We start from the raw sequence: 19837 nt of genomic DNA, 5'->3' as shown, positions 1-19837 counted from the left end.
GAACATTCAATGTTCTGACCGTTAGCAGACACAATTGAGATGTATGTTGGGTATATAACTATACCGCTTATATATTTTCTTGGGATTACAGATATTGCAGCTCCCATATCCACAACGAAATTCAATTTTATAGCTCCTAACCGTGCGGCTACTTCAAGAAGCGGCGAAGATGTGGAAGCTATCACGCTTTGCTGGGTTAGTTTTCCGATGTTTTACTAAAAGCAGGGGAGGCAGGACGAGAACTGTGTTTAGGGAGGTCATTGATGTAGATCAGGAAGAGAGTTGGGCCCAGGATTGACCCCTGAGGGACTCCAGCATTTATATTGCAGGCCTCCGATTTTTGTCCATCTACCACTACTCTTATGAGCCTATCGGAGAGAAATGATTTAATGATTGAGAAAACATTTCCAGTTATACCGTAGCTGGAAATCTTGTGAAGTAGACCCTTATGCCATACCTTGTCGAAGGCCTTTGATATGTCAAGAGCAATTGCCCTAGAAAGGAAGCCTTTGTCAAGAGATTCACTAATCCTGTGAGATATTACCGTCAGCACATCTGCGGTAGATCTTGCAGAGCGGAAACCATATTGTGTGTCACTAAGAAGGTGATTTCTGCTGAGGTGGTTGACTACTTCTCTATTTAATATGGATTCCAGCAACTTACTCATAACACACAGGAGACTTATTGGTCTGTACCGAGAGGAGGATGACTTATCACCTGAATTCTTAAATACAGGGCAAACTGATGAGGTCTTCCAGGGAGTCGGAAAGCACTTCTCCTTAAGGCAGCACTCAAATAGTTTCATAAGTATGGGAGAAAGTTCTGGTTGAAGCTTTTTTAACACTATAATTGGGATGCCATCAGGGCCAGTTGCTTTACTGGAATCAAGGTTTTTGATTAGCTTGGCGACCTCATGCACGGATATTTGTATGTTACCTAGCTTGTTCTGTGTTATAGGAGGAAATATGGGGAGTTGATGGCCTTCATCGCATAGGGTAGAATTAGCTGCAAAGTTCTTTGCAAATAGTTTGGCCTTGTCTGATGCTGACGAGATGACCTCTGGTCCATTGATAATGGTTGGGATAGAACGCACACTTCTGTTCAGGATCCTATTTGTTATTTGCCAAAACTGGTGGGAACCAAGCCGCTGATCAGCTACCTTGGATTTAACAGACTGGGCATATAGCTCTCTTGCATTTTTTATTACTCTTTTACAGTGGTTGTTGGCAGTCCTGAAAGCAGCTTTAGTCTCAGTGCATCTATTACGTTGGTAGCTATGGTAAAAGTGATTTCTGTGCGCGATAGCAGCAGCACATTCTGGGGAGAACCATGGCTGGCTGGTAGGTTTTTGTTGGAATTTTTTAGATGGTATGAATTGGTCTATGCCTACAATTAACCATTCGGTCAGATCTGATATTATAGAGGACACTTCCTTTTTAAACATGGAGTGCAGAGGTAAATCAGATATGAATGTACGGAAGCTATCCCAGTCAGCCATAGAGTATCGGTATACAGTACGGTGGAAGGGTACGTCTGGGGGCTTCTTACATTTCGTTTTTATCTTAACTGATACGACGGAGTGGTCGGAGGATCCTAGAGGAGAATGAACGGAACATGAACATAGCTCAGGAGAAGTTGAGAGGAAAAAGGTCTAGGAGGCTTGCATATTGACCGGGTGTATCAGGCACACGGGTGGGTTTGCGAACAATATGAGTGAGGTCATAAGCAATGGCAAAATCATGACAAAACCTCCCCTCATCATCTGTCTTATTTGAATGGGTCAGCCATTCCACATTATGGACGTTGAAGTCACCACAGATGTGGATGTTAGCCGAGGGATGTGAAGACAATATGTGGTCTATTTTCTCAGATATGCTCTTAAAGATAGTAACTCCACTGTTGTGGGGCCTATAGAGGGCAAATATAAATGCAGTGGTGTTAGTAAGTGCAACCCGGAAGCACATATAGTGTAAATTAGGATCTTCTCTAGAGATATCCCTGCCACACGGGAAGCCATTCTTAATGTAGGCACATATTCCATGCCCATGGCGATCTTGGGTGTCAGATTTAGCTGTTAAATTAGAGTATCCGTTAATTATGAACTCATCTAGGGAAGTGGTCGGCCCTATTCCAGTTTCACTTAGAAATAATATGTCCGGTTTCGTCTCCTATAATTGGGTTTCAACCTCTGGAAGGTTGGAACGTAAACCCCTGATGTTGGAGAAGGAGACCTGGTAGTAGGGGTCTACGTTGGAAGATGGGGTTCTAGGTTTAATCGATAATCCATAAGTGGAAAAATGGGCAGCATATAAACGGTACTTTTTTTAAGCAGGGTGAAGAGCGCAGAGAGTGAAACGATGGTTGGAAGAAGTGACGGTGAATTCTTTTTGGAAGGAACAGCTGTGTCATATATTTTTTAAAAATTTCTTTTTCTTTTCTACTTCACTACAAGCTATTTTGGCAGGAACTATGGAAGCAAAGGGGGGACAACTCAAACCACATACCCCCTTGATCTACACGATCATCACATGTCACCACAAGTAGAGGTGACCCTAAATGGACGAAGTGCAAAAGCCCTTGTCGACACGGGCTGTACTTCAACAATTGTCACCAAAGACATGGTTGACACATGCAATGGAACCAGCAGCATTACGGCAGTTGACGGCAGAGAGGTGAAGTGCAATGGCACAAGTATCGTTCGGTTGATGGTACGTGGGATGTCACTAACAATCCAGGCGATTGTTATTAACAAAATTGTCACGGGTGTCGATGTGGTGCTAGGGATGGACGCAATTCTCGACTAGGGGGCGTTACGGTATATGGGAACTCCATGAGATTTGGAGGACATCAAGGGCTGCAGGTGTGCAATTCGAAAAAGGTGTCACAGGAACGGCCGGGTCAGACAAAAGTTGCACGATAGAGGACCAAGATTCCTCTGCACACTTTGATGGTGAGAAATGGACAGTCAAGTGGGCATGGAAGGGAGAACCTCCCATACTGAATAACAGAGTGGAATGCTACGAGCATACGTTGCGAGGAGGCACAAGAGTTGAATTTGAGAAGGAGGTGGACCGATGGATCTCAGAGGAGATTTTAAGACCATGGACGGAGAAGGTGGAAGGTGTGCTGCCGTTAATGGCGGTTGTTCAGCCCACAAAACAAAAAGTTCGGCCAGTACTGGACTTCAGGGAGCTGAACATACACGTTGCGTGTCACACGGGAGGCGATGTGATGGACGTGTGTGGAGAGACCATGCGAGAGTGGAGGCAGATTCAGAAGGCTGCGACGATTGTGGATTTAAAATCTGCATACCTACAGATCCACATTTCACAGGAATTCTGGAAATACCAGCTGGTCAGATACAAGGGCCGAACGTACTGCCTGACTAGGTTGGGTTTTGGCCTGAATTCTGCACCAAAAATCATGGCAGCGATCCTCAAAACGGTGCTAAGCAAGGAGGACGCAGTCAGAAGAGCCACGAGTTCCTACATTGATGATATTTTGGTGGATGAGACGGTAACAACTGCGGAGGACGTAGCAAAACACCTCAACAGCTTTGGGCTAATTGCAAAACGCCCAGAATCGTTGGAGGGAGGAGCTGTGTTAGAGCTCCAACTAAGAAAAGACCAGATAGGACGGTTAGTGTTCTGGAGGGGAAATGAGATCCCGGAGGTGGTGGAAAAATTGAGCAGGTGAGAACTCTTCTCAATATGCGGAAGACTGGTGGGCCATTACCCTATTGCAGGATGGCTACGGACTGCATGTAGTTATATCAAAAGGCTAGCTAGTGGAGCGAAGTGGGAGGATGGAGTTGATAAAGAGACTGTGGACATTATGAGAGAGATTATTGAAGAGGTGAAGAGGGAGAATCCAGTGAGAGGTGTTTGGCATGTACCCAACAGTGCAGAAGGTGTTGTGTGGTGTGATGCAAGCTGTATAGCAGTGGGGGTCACCTTGGAGATAGGTGGTGTTACTGCAGAAGATGCTGCTTGGTTGCGGAAGAAGGACAACATGGCTCACATAAATGTGGCGGAACTGGATGCGGTTATGAAGGGCATCAACTTAACCTTGAAATGGGGGCTACAGAATGTTGAGGTGAGGACCGACTCAGCCACTGTGTTCTCTTGGATCCAGTCCGAAGCTACAGGAGAAAGGAGGGTGAAGACGAAAGGCGCTGCCGAGATGCTAGTAAAGCGTCGATTGATGATGTTAAGGGAGCTGATTAGGGAATTTGATCTTCAACTTAGGGTCACTATCGTTCCTTCAGCGAAGAACAGAGCAGATGTGATGACGAGGGTGCGGAAGACCTGGATAAAGGCGCCGAATGAGGCGGCTGTTGCAATATGTTGTTTGAATGAAGACACTCTGAAGGATTTGCATGACATGCACCATTTTGGAGTGGATAGAACCTTGTTCTTGGCCAGGAAGGTGGACCCCAGAATCACAAAGGAGGCCGTTAGGACAGTGGTTGAGAGATGCAGCCGGTGTCAATTAATCGACCCTGCGCCGAGTAGATACGATGTTAGAGAACTGGAGCAGGTTGGCGATAGACGTAACACACTATTGACAGAGGCCGTATCTGTCAATGGTCGACTGTGGACCAGGAAGAGTAGCCATTTGGAGGGAGATCAAGGCGGAAAATGCAGGTGAAATTGCAAAAGTCTTGGAAGAGGTATTCTTGGAGAGGGGTCCAGTGACGGAAGTGCTAATGGACAATGGAACTGCCTTTCGCTCAGCTGCCATGGAGAATGTGTTGGATAAGTGGGGAGTGCGGCGCTATTTCAGGGCTGCATATAGACCAGGCGGAAATGGAATTGTGGAGCGGCATCACAGGACCATTAAGGCTATAGCTGAAAGGGGCCAGATTTCGCCGCCAGAAGCTGTCTTCTGGTATAATATGGCTCCAAAGTCAGGGCAAAAAGTGGAGTCAGAGGGCAGTCTTCAAGTACGAGTGGCGGCATCCCCGAACTGCACAGGTACCCGCGGAGGAAGGTGAGAAGCGAGCGACTGTGCGAGTGGGAGAGGAAGTGTGGATCAAACTGCCTGATGCTCGCTGTACCACACGCTGGGGGAGGGGCATTTTGACAAGTGTCCAGTCCCCGAACAATGTATCTATCGACGGCATCCCTCGACACATCCTTGATGTGCGGCCGGTAGTGGTGTCATCAGAGGAAGACAGCGACGTCGAGCCAAGTAGCGACATTCACGAAGAGGCTCCGCGGAGATCGCAGCGAGAGAGACGCCCGCCATGTTGGTCGAGCGACTACGTGATGGGTTGACATGTGATGATCGTGTAGATCAAGGGGGCGTGTGGTTTGAGTTGTCCCCCTTTGCAAATTGGCTGTTTGGAGAAATGGAAAACTAGATGGCTCTGGTTGATAGTCAATTTGCATAAGTGGAGAAATGGGCAGCATATAAACGGTACTTTTTTTTAAGCAGGGTGAAGAGCGCAGAGAGTGAAACGACGGTTGGAAGAAGTGACGGTGAATTCTTTTTTGATGTTGAAGAGCTCAACCTTTTGGAAGGAATAGTTGTGTCTTATATATTTTTTTAAAATTTCTTTTTTTTTTCTACTTCACTACACATTAACTCACAAAGATGCTCACTAAACACTGTGAACGTCTGGATCTCACAACGACTCATCTCACTTCACGCCACTGAACTTCTCCAGCCAACATGAGTAAGCTGCATCATGTACACTGATACACTCATCCCTGGGCGTCCAGACCCATACCGACCCACTGAGTATGCCGATCAATTACCTGAACAACGTTGACACAGTTTTCTTTGAATTAACGGTCATGTCGCTAAAACGTTGAGCAAACTGAAAAACTAACAGAATTCTACTTACATTGTCAGCAGTCATTGCTAATGCCTATTAACACAATATTTTCCACAAAACCCGCGTCATCATGAGGATTATTAACTCTTGTGCCTACACACGGCCTTTTCAAAACAAAAAGCTAATCAGAGATACCGCCATTTTTTCCACATGCGGAAATGAATCACACCCCTTGGGCTAAATAACATGCACGACACTGCAGAACAATCCTTTCTGTTCATTTATTTACCTTTGTGTAATCACCTTATTGTTGTTGTTATAAAATAAATGTGGTGCATTCAAATCAGAAGGAGGTGTCGTTTGTTTCATTCTTTTTTATTATTTGTTTGGGACGAGGAAATTTAATGTCACTTAAATTTCTGACCCCCACTACAACTTTTAATAAAAGAAGTTCTTTGGGAGGGGGGGGTAATGGTAAACCGCTGTTCTTATATTCCATCATTCTAAAATATGTGCTGAAAGGAGAAAGAATTCTTGAAGAAAGCTGCCTGTACTTAAATTTTAAATCTAGTATATTACATATTACAATAATATATTATTACAATAGTAATTTATTCTATAGATGATCTTAAAGTTAATTTATTTGGACTAGTTGTAATTCTATAGATATTATACTTAACAATATGGTCTATGTCATGTGTAGTGAGAACTGTATATTGATGATTCTTTGCAATATAGTCATTTTGGTATGACGCGAATAAGCAAGATTTATTTTATATCTTCTCAAACAATGTATATATTTTCTAAATTTTACTTCTTCTTGTAATTCCTAACTCATAGGTTCAAATAAGGAAAAAATCAACAAAAATATTTGTTCCAGCAAGACGTATATAGGTATGAAAGTATGTAGAAAATGACAACAGTTTTAGTATAGACTGAGCATGTAATCATGTGATCATCTCTGGGTGGTCAGTGTCTTCAGTAAGTTTGTTGGAAGCAAATGTGTTTACCTGTGCGTTGGGAATCTTTCCTTGAGTGATGAAATGAGCATCTTTTCGACTGCCTGGTCAGTCTCCGTCACCAAATCCTGTCCAGTCAGTTTGGTATTAATATTCTTTTTCTCAGAGAAAGCACTTCGTACCACCTGAAAAAGAAAGAGATCGAAATCCTGTTGCAAGTCAAGGAAGATAAGGAACTTAACCTAAACAATTAAGGAAATGATTTTGAAAACCTGTCCGATGCTGTTCATTTTACAATGATTCATTAATAAAATAGCGTGAATTTAATGACAAATTTCTTTATTAACACCGAATGTAATTGATCAATTATCACCTTTGATATTGAAATAGAGTGAGCTGCATCATCATTATGAATCGCACAGGATTAAGAAAATTTGAAAATATTAACTGCCAATCATTAGATATGAGTTGGCTAGCAGGAAGAATCATAGCAATTGTGCCTAGTTTTGTCTATACAAGGAAATTAGTTGCAAAATAGATGCAGAAAGATCCAGGCAAGACAATGTGGGAATTGGTGAGGGAGATGTATGGAATGGCGACTGAAGAAAGCGCTGAACAAAGTCATTGTTACTTATCATGCAAGAGTCGCCATGGCCAACTACTACAGCTAAGGCCCAAGAGAATTATAAAATAAAATCCTCAACAAAGTCAAATAGTGCGTTTGGGATGCTCTGGTTCCTCATATGGTCGGTTTGCACAGCACACACAACAATAGCAGCATGCAGTTCACACAATACCCAAATTCTCTCAAACTATGATGACCATGCTACCCCAAATTTTCGAAAAAATTGTCTGAGAACTTTCACGAATTCACAAGTATAAACACCTGCCCCCTCCCAACTCTTATTATGTGTGGAGTAAAGTTAAGAAAACCACACATCATATTGCATGCACAACAAGAACAGATCTGTCTTTCAAAAGATCATGATGGTTGAGTGTATCAGATTCAAGTCCCATTTGAGAGTCACAGCTTCTTCAAATGATCAACTATTCTGCAAAACTCCTTTGGTACACTTTGAATTTTAAAGCTACATCAATTATTGGCCAGGTTCCTTTCCTTCCCAGAAAGTGTTAAAATTTGTCTTGAACACCATCTAGATGATATGATATTTTAACGTTTAAATTTAGTTTAAATTTTGTCCTGAAATACTTGGTAGCTTGTCTCATTTAAAGATATATATTCCAGTTTTAATATGAATTAATAAGTGCTCAAAAATCACTCAAAATGCATTGATGTTCACTGCCATTAATATCTGTAAACATTTAGGTTCAACATTGGAAAAGACGGCATACAAAGTGTGATAGGTCAGATAAAAATAATTTGAGTGCGAAAGATAAAAGAAAATTAGAAATAAAAGATTGATGAGATCCTGAAAGCGAACTCATACAATCAAAACATTTAATGAAGATGCTCTATCCGATAATCTCCACCCCCATTAATGCCGGATTTGAAATATAATTTCCATTCTAATTCCATTTGAAACGACATTAATAGAGTTTGTACGAGCCTTTTTCAAGTCTCACACAAAAACACATTCATATTTCAAGCTGTCATATATATACGCGCACACAAACATACGCGCCCACGTCCACACATGTATACATATTCACGTTCGCGTACATACACTCACATTCACGTATATATACACACACGCTTACGTATACACATGTACTCACACACGCGAACACGAACACACACATGGACGACGTCACTTCCGCTTTCTAAGGAAATACACATGCGCAAAAGACACTCCAGAAGCGAGTATAAAACATGGAGACAAGTTGTTTCTAATCCTCTTTTTAGGACCAACTCTCAACTAGAGAGGTTGGGCGAACAAGCCGCCGCCGTTTCGGCGCGCGCGCACGCGCACCTCACGCCCACTTCCTACTATGTATGGGGCACGAGCTAATGACTGTATGTATACATTCTCCCTCTTTCTCTCTCCATCTACTACTGGCAACTAAGAACACCTTCGCGTAGCTGACTACTAACTGATGACAACTCTAATATCCACTCGTTGTCTACACGCTGGACTACCATTCTCAATTTTCCTACAACATTTATTTCTCTTCCCACACGCGAACAAACAATAGTGACCCGAACTTGAGATGAAAACACATTTCCTATTCTTGCTACAACACCAGTCCTGCAACGGACATTGGTTACATATGCGCAGACATGTTATAACTAAAATGTTCATTTCTTTCAACAGCAAATAAACGACGTTTATCTTATCCATTACTTGAGTCTTTGTTTCCTTCAATTCCCATTCGTTTCATTATTCTTTTGTAACGGGATTGGGGTATTTATATATCCTAGTCCCCTACAAATTTGGTGACCCCTTTATTTAAATGAAATGGATGAGGTTGAACGAAGCACTCATACACACACAGACTCTTTCTCTACAAAGATAAACTTTCCCTCTTCACCACTTAACGAGAGACGCACGCCAAGGTATAAACTTTTCCTCTTCACCAGCTAACAGAGAGAGACGCACGCAAAACTAACGACGTGTGGTACCCTTTTCTTTTACTTGTTTCTTTCACCAAAGAAATTCCTGTTCGTTTAATTCAATTTAACACGTCGTTCGTTTCTTCCTCGAGACAATTCATTTTCCCTCGGAACGCGAGAGGAGCACGCATTTCCTCCTATGCCACAAGTCCACAACAAACTGGCGCCTGATTGACGTGGAACGAGCAGGCATGGCGACCCTACCGTTTTGAGATTAATTGTTTTGAGCGAGACGCGCGTTTTATTTGATAAAGAAAAAAACGAACTTCTCAACAAAGAAAACCAAGCGAACCACTACCCACAGGAATAACTACTACCAACCACAATGACGAACCCTCGTCAGACTCGGCAAAAAAAAAAAAAAAAAAACGAACACGGAGCTATCCTAGTCCCCTACAAGTTTGCTTGAACAGCTCCTTTCATCTGGACACGTTTTAATACAAGCAATTACAAATAGAACAAAGAATCAAAACGGAATCGACAATGTTTGGAAATGGTTCTAATTAGATTGTCTTTATAAAATTCGCCAACAGGTCCCGTAAAGCATGAAAAGGATATACACATATAGTGTCGTAATAAATATTGTATCTTCAGCTCTCACATCCACGATCGAGCACTTTATTGGATTTTTTTCATTGCCTCCTGACACGCTTATATAAATATATATATATATATATATATATATATATATATATATATATATATATATATATATATATATTTATATATATATATAGTAACATATATATATATATGTGTGTGTGTGTGTGTGTGTGTGTGTGTGTGACTAAATTCCGTTTAAAAACACAAAACAAACCCCTAAACTTAATTTCCTTACAAATATGTCTTTTTGGGCTCAGGCTATTTTCATCGATGTGTTGGGCATCTCGCCACTGTTGTCACCAAATGATTCCACCAGATCAACGTGTCGTAAATGTATGAGCTGAAGGAATTAACAATTAAATCAGGTTTGACATTCGATCATTTACAAACTGTACATTTTATTCATAAGTATGTTTGTCATATTTGCACTGTTTTCACTATCTACACAATAAAATAATTATTGTAATAAAAATGATCGTTGTTTCTAAATCTCATTTACCCTCTGAAATTGTTCCTCTACAAATAGTAATACCCACCTTATTCTGAACACAGCATATAAATTGGCGGTGAATTGCCAAGGTAACTGAGTTCCTATCAAGCGCACATATCTCGGGTAAAATCTCCTCCGGCACATCATAACTCACAAAGTATCTGCATAAAATATTGCATACTGTGGAGATACTGGCATCCCGGTGCACTGAAGCTATTTCTGTCCAACCTGAATATCTATCAGCATATATTAAAGATATCTGTGACTGTTGACTGGAAGGGGTAATCTGGGTGGACAGGTGGGAGTATGGGTTCTTTATGATTTGATGGGGCAATATTGTTGCAGTGTTTGCATTGGTTACGTCTTTCCTGTAATTGTACACCCATACCCGGCAAAAAAAAAAAAACGCTGGCCTTCCTTGAACACTAGGGATTAAACTGTGTACAAGTCATTCCGCATATTCCAGAACTCTTTAAGGTTTTGATCCTTATGTTCAGGGAACCCATTTTCTATTGTATCTGCGAGGCTTAAGTATTGGTTATCTACCTTAGCCTCTTGCTGTATACGTGCCATTCTGATGGGTGATGTTTCCTGGCTGTGCCGAGACTCTATTCCAGCTTGTAATGCTTCTGTTATATATTAGTGTTCTTGAGTGTTCAAATTGTGAGATACAGATAGAGACATATTATGAGATAGAGACAAGGTACATGTTAATACTGGAGAGCCGACGACATGTAATACACTATGAGAGGAGATTTAGATATATAGATAGATAGATCGAGAGATAGTGCGTTTGACATTTGTACTTTTGACAGTTCTGACAATGGGAGTGTTTCTATAAACATTGACACATATTTCTTTTACCTATTTTTGAGATGATGATTTTCACAAAGTTCTTATAATATAAATTCTGTTGAATAACATAACACGACGATGCAGATACAAAATGATGGTGATGTTGTTTATTCCATTACGACCGGTCAATGGCTTTGCATTAAGGAATTCAAGTCTTTACATTATTCTTTCTTCTTCTAACCTTCGCTTCCAAGGTTCCATGTCAACTTTGTCTCTGACTCCTCTCTTCCCCCCCTGACTGACTGACTGCCTTGCTGATTGACTGACTTATCCACCTAAATTCAAAACTCCTGACGTCATTGCATGACCAACACGTGCATATCAGATACATCAACTGACATGCCTTCATGTTTAAGCATGGATTGTTACTCACATGTTTGAAACCGATATCTCTAACCTACTTTACAAATATATTTAATATTTTCTATTGTTCTGATCTAGATTCATTATTTTAATTTCATTTCATTACATTCATATTTCAATAAACAGATATCTAACTATTTTATGTGAACCAAACAATGGTAATCCTACATTCCATTTTCAATAACATTCTTATTATTTATTTTAACTTATGATCGGAATTCTCAATTCCAAATCTAGCTTCGCAAGTTCGAATCCTTGACTATCCTATTTCTTATTTACTCACTTACAAGAACAGGCGGCTGTTCTTTAACACTTCGTCAATGTTGTCCGATTCAGCTTCTGTGACTTTGGTGATAGGTGCAAGGATGCAAGACATAGCATTTGCTCCACCATTAGCATTGTCTGCCTTGAATCTGTACTTCAGTGTCTGCTCTCTGATGTCCAATATCCTAGTTTTTTTTTATTTCGTCCAGGTCACGATCATTGAATATTGGCACGAGGGGTTTGTGGTCAATGGCGAGTATCAGGTGAGGGCAGCCTAGAACAAACATTTTTCAAACCAAACTTTATGGCTAAAGCTTCCCCTGCAATTATTGCATAACGACTCTCAGCAGGCCTAGTGAATCGGGAAACAGCATATACAATTTTACAGTGCCCTGGCCCACAAAGATGATTCACTGTGGATGTGCACCCACAATGTTTTGGGAGTAGAGTAAATCCTCTCTCTGTTCAACTTCAGTCCGTAGCCAGGTATGTTGGCCGATTTATTTCGAATGTTTAAACACCATCTCGGATGCTTTCTAGTATTTTCTGCTTAGACTATTGAAAGAGTTGCTCCAACATATCATCTCAGTAAAACCTGCTGTTATGCTTAAATCGCTCCCTGAAAGGTGACATGACGGATGCTTGGGCAAAAGCATATGAAACCTGGTTAATCAGAAAAAAGATCTGACTCCTGCTTTATTTTTGGGGATGGAAAGTTTCTGATTCCCTCAACCAGTTTTGGAGACGGTTTATGTCAGGCTGATGTCAAAATCGGCAAACTCCACATTGTCTTTTGCAAAATGGAATTTATCTGGGTTGAACACGATCACATTTTTTCGCACAAAGCATGATGTATCTAATAGTGTGCCAAAAGGATGTTGCTACGAGGGGCGTGCAATAAGTAATGCCCCTGACCAACTTCCAGTTGTCTGATCTAGCTGAAATTTTGCATGTGTAATGATTTATATCTCTACGAGTTATGTGGCAAATTACAGCTTTGAACTAATTGTGGTTTCTGTTTTACAGGTGTTTGAACTGAGTCGGGTATGAAATGGAGCCTGTTGAATGTCGAGCACCGATCCGGTTTTTGTATTTGAAAGGACGCACACCACAGGAGACTTTTGATGAGATGAAAGAAACTTATGGTGATAATGCCCCATGATATGACCTTGTAAAACACTGGCATCGTGAATTCAAACATGGCCGGAAGTCTGTGGAAACAGCTCCCAGACCTGATCCCCCCCCTTTCTGCCATTGATGAGGCATCTGTCCGTCAAGTTGAGGCTGCCAGTTTGGAAGATCGGTGCATTACTATTCGCCAAATAGCCCAAGATGTCAAGATTAGTACAGCGTCTGTGAAAACTATCATTCATGACCATTTGTATATGCATAAGGTGTCTGCTAGATGGATTCCCAGGTTGCTCACACCATTTCAGAAGCGAGAATGCATCGAGTGCTCGAGGATGAATTTGGAGATGTGCCAAGAAGATGAGTCAAAGTTGTAGCAGAATTAGCAATAACGGAAATGAGGGAAAATAGAGAGCTTACCTCGGATATGTCTGTTGTGTTTCGGGCCGAGCTGAAGAAAAGGTTCACAGGAGATGGCTTAGAGAGACTCACAAAATTGACTTTCGTCACTGGGTTCCCTGACGCCATCTGAATTGCTCTTCAACAGGTGCCAAACATTAAAACCCTGACCATGGCGGAGGTAATGTCGAGAGCGAGAATTTTAACGATGACTGGGGAACAAAATCAGGATGTGGTTGCGGCCACATGCTCGCTCAACAGGGCCCAGAATATTCCTGTTAGTGTGACCTGTTTCAAGTGCAATGATAAAGGCCACCTTGCAAAGGACTGTTGAAAATGCGGTGAGAGTGGACACTGGGCTCGCAACTGCTCGGGAAACGAGCAAGGGGAGGATGCATAAGCGCCAGTCTCCTTCCCCATCCAGATGTGAACACGACGCTCCTGGTGATAAGCATCCATGTTGACGGGACGCAATGTTTGGCGCTTATTGATACAGGATGCTCTTGGACGATTTTACATGCAGACCGGTGTCGGTCTTGGAGAAAAACAACGTGGAATGTCCCATGCATGCTGCGGTGTTGGAGCGGTCTCTGTATCCACTGATGAAGGTGTGTCTGCCAGAATCGATGTGTTGGTGGTGCATGGCAAACCGCTGGGGTTTGACTTACTTCTAGGGATCGACGCCATAAAAGCTCTGGGAGGTGTTGTTGTCAAGCCTACAGGATCAGTGCGGCTGGGCGGCAGGAAAAATATTAAATGCACAGCCATTTCTATTAATGAACCGGATTTCACTGCCACCTTTGACCATCAAAACCGAATGTGGACCGCATCGTGGAAGTGGTCTGAGGACCACCCCCCTGAAAGGCTACACTATCGAGTGTCAGAATACCCAGTGCCGGCAGAAATCCATGAAGAATACACGCAGGAGCCTTGCACCTGGATCGATAATGGTTGGCTCGTGCCGTACCCAGAGAATAAATTGTGACCTCCCAAAGGCCTAATTCCCCTGATGGCTGTGATACAACAGAACAAAGCCAAAGTGCGCCTGGTGATAGACTACTGGGAGCTAAATCATTATGTAGATCCGTTTACGGCCAACGCAGATGTTTGTGCGGCTAAGCTGCATGAATGGAGACAAAAAGGTGCCAACGTGTCTCTACTGGACCTCAGGAGAGCATACCTACAAGTCCGGGTCCATGAGATACTGTGGCCATACCAGACTGTGGAAATCGATGGGAAAGGTACTATCTAACCCGTCAGGAGTTCGGTTTGAATGTGGCTCCCCTGATAATGAGAGCAATTGTCAGCGAAGTATTATCCCAGGAAGAAGTTGTAAGCCGCGCAGCATCTGTTTACATTGATGACATTTTTGTCAACAAAGATGTGGTGCACATGACCCATGTAAGAGAACACCTAGCGCAGTTTGGGTTGGAGTGCAAGAACCCGGAGCGGTTGAAGGACGGTGCACGGGTGCTGGGATTGGCGGTCAGGATGGAACACAATGAACTGCAGTAGAAGCAAGGAAATGCAATTCCAAAGGCTCCCAGCATTGTTACGCGATGAACAATGTTTTCCCTGTGTGGTCGACTTGTCGGGCACTTTCCGGTGTACGGTTGGCTTCGTGTGGCTTGTGGAATACTCAGAAGGAGAGTAAGTTCGGTAACGAAGGGCTGGAATGGTGAAGCAAAAGACGCCATACTGCATTGTATGATGTTCGAAACCTTAGAATCTGTGCAGCAGAACGATCCGGTCCGGGGAAATTGGTGTGTGGACAGCAAGAGCTGAATGTAAGGGTCGATGCTAGCTCCCTAGCAATTGGTGCAGCCTTGGAGATGTGCGAAACTGTGCTGGAAGATGCATGTTGGCTGTGACCTGAAGATGACTCTCAACATATCAACTTAGCCGAACTGGATGCCATATTGAAAGCATCAACTTGGCTCTTCAGCAAGGTGCTACACATAAAGACAGATTCTGTCTGTGTATACCATTGGGTCTCGGACACGCTAACTGGAAAAGTACGAGTACGCACCAAAGTAGCAAGCGAGATGCTTATTAGGAGGCGATTAAGCACTCTCAAGGAGCTCATGAAAGAGTACGGGCTGACAGTGGACGTGACGCTGGTTCCATCAGCACAAAACATCACTGACCGATTGACACGAGTACCACAGCGGTGGTTTGAGACAATGAAAAAGAAAAACGGCCGTGACCCGGTGATAGGCACGATTCACACAGATTAGCTGGATGAGAGTCAAATCATGGCTATTCACAAAGGTAGTGAACATCCGGGGGTGCGACGCACTACCTACTTTGTCAGGAGAAGTTGCCCAACCACAACAAAAGCAACCGTTAAAACGGTTATATGGAAATGCAAGGAATGCAGTCCATTGACCCAGCACCAGTCAGATGGGAAAAGGGAAAGCTGAAGTTAACGAGAATTGGCAGAGAATTGGAATGGATATCACGCATTATGGCACCTTCCATTTTTTAACTCTAACAGACTGTGGTCCATCGCGTTTCTCCATTTGGAGGAAATTGGCAAGGCAGGACTCGGCAAGCATGCAAGATCTGCGCCCTCGCCATTATGTTGTTACATCAGAGGAAGAGAAAGACTCAGACAGTACAATGTCTTCTGAAAGGACAGAGAATATGATGCAGGACGAAGTAGAGGATTTTGAGCCATATAATGCACATACTGAAGAAGCGGAAGAGGGACCACCCGAAGGAGTACCCGACAAAGACGGCTATTGCCCCCCTGCCCTGATTGTGAAACACCGCCTATGGAACAGACTGGTGGCAATAACGGTTGTAATGAGGAAGATGATAAAGAGGAAGTGCTGCCTCTGGCTCTTCGAAGAAGTATCCGACAAAGACAACTGCCCCCCTGCCCCGTTTGTGAGATCAGGGGGGGGGGGAGTGTAGCAGAATTAGCAATAACTGAAATGAGGGGAACTAAAGAGCTTACCTCGGATACATCTGTTGTGTTTCGGGCCGAGCGGAAGTGTGGGTTCCAAGATGGTGTCCATGGGTTTATGGGTTTTTATTAGTGTTTACTCCATGCAATTATCGAAGAATCGCGTTTGCTCTCGCACGATTATGCAAATACATAATTCCCGGCCGCTATAAAGGCAGGACACTGGACAGGAGTCGGGGGCGTCCTGCAGATTGTGTGTAGGTGGTTCTGGCGATTAGATTGGATTAGATTCGATTGGATTTTTCTTGGGTATGAACCACGTGTCTGCGAGAAGCGAGTTTTTGTTCTTTCTGTTTTTTTTTGTCTTCTTCTTTCTCCACGGTTATTACAGACAAGAAATCCTCTCTTCTTGAGGTGGGCGATACTGACCATTTCCTATCTGTGTTCCTGATTTTTTTGTTTTGCCTACTACATTTTGCTTCAAAAGTTTTTCAAAAGACTGATTACACAGGATGAAACCTGGGTCCATCACTATGGTCCAGAGACCAAAGCCCAGTCAATGCAGTGGAAGCACTTGGACTCACCACCTCCAAAGAAGACAAGGGTGCAGCCCTCTGCTGGCAAGGTCATGCTCACAGTTTTCTGGGACCAGGACGGAGTAGTGATGACAGATTTCCTGGCAAAGGGTACCACAATTACAGAAACCTCTTATGCTTCACTTTTGAGGAAATTCAGGGAAACTATCAAAATCAAGAGGTGAGGCGAGATGAGCAAAGGTACCCTCTTCCTGCAGGACAATGCTCCGGTTCACAACTTGCATGTCACTAGATCAGAAGCACGGGCGTGTGGTGATGAAATCCTCCCCCATCCTCCCTACTCTACTGACTTTGCACTCTCTGATTTTCATCTCTTCCCAGCCATGAAGTTGTTTTTGAAAGGAAAGCGTTTCCAGATGATGCAGCCTTGATTTCTGAAGTCACATCGTGGTTGGAGGAACAACCTGGGGTGTTCTACAAAAACGGTCTCCAGAGCTGCATCAAACGATGGGAGAAATGCATAACTCTGGGTGATTCCTATGTAGAAAAAGACTAATAACTGTACCAAGTTTCGTTGCTCTACTGCTGTGGGAAGTGGGTCAGGGGCATTACTTATTGCACGCCCCTCGTATATCATCATCCCATAAAATGGAATCGTCTACACAACGAGGCACACAAAGGAAACCTTCCATAATGGTGCCGAATCTCTTTGTGTAGCCATCATCTGATGCTTGAAAACCTTGGGGAGCTCGCAAATATCGGTATCTGCCCCATTCTATTATGAAGTTGGTGGCATCCCGTGCTTCCGCAGCAAGAGGAACACTGTGATATCCATTCTATGCATCGAGGATGGTTTTCTTTTTTGCTGGGAGTATTGTATTGACAAAGTTGATTGGAAAAGGTGTGTGATGTGTCTCCCGTTTTATTGCTGCGTTCAAATTCTGCAAGTCAACTGTTCTTTTTTGGAACTGTGATCATTATGGAACACCACGTTGTTGGTGTCTAAGCTGGCACTGATTCAATTATGTTCAGTGCTACGTCGGCATTTAGCTGGGATTTGACAGCTTCTTTTCAGTGGTGGAGGACTGGGATTAGTTTGTGAACGGCTTTGGGTTGATAGTCATCTAAAAATGTAATCGTGAGTGGCTCACCTGTCATGGTCTACAACTTTTGGTATGTGCACGTGTTGAATGCACTGCTGGCGAAGTGACACTTGATCCAATTTTCTGGGTCGTTGCGATAATCACGTGTTGCAGGGAATGGCAGCTTGTTTGGTAGTGGTGGACAAGGTGATCTGGATGGGTAACTACAAGAAGATAATGTACAGTTAGCCGGTTTACAGTTTATCTTTGTTGTGGCCACTTGACTCCTAATTTGTATTGGAAAGTGATTGTCAGTAACCTTAGTTTTTTTTAGGGCCGCCTGTGAGATATATAGGCCCCTAATTTTTGGGCATCTGTAAATCATCTCTGTGCATGTTACATCACCAAGTTTTAATGTGGCGATTAAGGCTCCTATGATGGGCAAGTTGTTGTTGTTTACAGAACATAATCGATACTTCGTGTGTAATAGATGTTTGGAACTCGAGATCCTTCAATATATCCTCTCCAGCTGTACTGGTTTGCGCCTCAGTATCTGCCTTTGCAGTTAATTGAGTTGATCGTAGTTTCACCTCAGTATGCATCAATTGTCTACGGTGCCTGTGAGCCATGGTGGCTCTGGTTGTCCTGGTGTGAACTGGGTGTTGGTCCATGCGGAATTCTCTCTTCTTTTAGTCACCTGGGCTGCATATTTCATGGTTGATATGAAATAAGTCTCCTCACTTTGGTTATCATCAGAGTGATCCTCAATTATGGCATTGAATAATGCTTTGCTGTTGCATGTGCTCGAGAAGTGGTTTTCTCTTCCACATTTGTGGCACGATTTACCCCAAGCGAGGCATTGCCTGCAGCCCTTTTCGGTGTGCTCTGTGACCACAACCTTTACATTTGTTCTCATTACTTGTCTTATTCTGTGGCAGTAATTTTTGTGATGACACAGATCTGATCGGGGCTATTTGTGGGGTCTCAGCTGGCCGGAAGTGGCTCAATGCTCTGACAGGAGACTCTAGAGTCAACAAACGTTAGGTTAGATTGCTTAGCCTTGGCAATGAATTAATCTCTATCAAAATTTTGATATGGTGGGAAATGTCCCGTAAGCCGGCAATGATCTGGGATTTGATCATATCCTCGGAGAATGAGGTTGTGTACATCGTTGGTTGTTGGCCAATGAAATTGAACAGCATTTCATTAATAGACGAGCTGCATGCGGATTGTAGCTCGTTTTGGATTTCTGTGGGGTTGGTGAGTTGGGTAATCTCTTTGTAACAGAGTTATGCATCTTTGAAGATGATCCATTTATTGTCTGACGAGTCTTGTTCTATGATTGGGCGGTTGGGATTAACATGTGGGCGCGTGTTGCTCGGTAGGTAATAAACGTGCCATGAGTTGTGTCATTTGCTCTTGCATGGCGAGCTGCTGCTGCTGCTGCTTCTTCTTCTGATTCTGCTGCTGCTGCTGTTTCATTTGCATCATGAACGTTACCGGGTCGATTCCGGTCCATTTTGGTGGAGGTTCGCATGGGTTAGACATTTTCAGTAATTGTTATATGTCAAAATGTGTAAAATGTATGAGGCGTTAACCATTTTGGGTGTAAATGTGAGGCTAGGGGTTGAAAAAGTATTCAGACTCACCCATGTGCATCCGTTGTCCTGTCCTGTAGTTTTCTCCATTCTTGACTCGAGATGGGCTGTTCTATTAACGATTTATTTATTTAGTACATCCCATTTCTGACACCATTTATAATTAGAATATGGGATATTTTATGTGAAGCAATAATAACAGGACACTTTATTCAGTAAGTACTTAGCACAGGAGGAAGTGCCTTTATTCAGGTCGCCATGACCATTTTCTGTTACCTCTGCCAGGGGAATTGCC

The 19837-nt window shown here is 43.0% G+C and overlaps 1 protein-coding gene across 3 annotated transcripts in view; it reads right to left on the bottom strand.

Annotated features, from left to right (window-relative positions):
- The window catches only part of LOC145277825 (inositol monophosphatase 1-like), a 597035-nt gene that overhangs the window by 454794 nt on the left and 122404 nt on the right, over positions 1-19837 (bottom strand). For all 3 annotated transcript variants that reach the window (XM_080129728.1, XM_080129729.1, XM_080129730.1), the window contains exon 3: positions 6793-6926. In XM_080129728.1, the coding sequence (XP_079985854.1) occupies positions 6793-6926 (134 nt within the window). The remainder of the gene's footprint in view (positions 1-6792; positions 6927-19837) is intronic.

Source organism: Euprymna scolopes, chromosome 6 (assembly GCF_053919585.1).
Source record: "Euprymna scolopes isolate OS-2025 chromosome 6, ASM5391958v1, whole genome shotgun sequence".
NCBI lineage: Eukaryota > Metazoa > Mollusca > Cephalopoda > Sepiida > Sepiolidae > Euprymna > Euprymna scolopes.
This window is presented reverse-complemented; position numbering and strand designations above follow the sequence as displayed.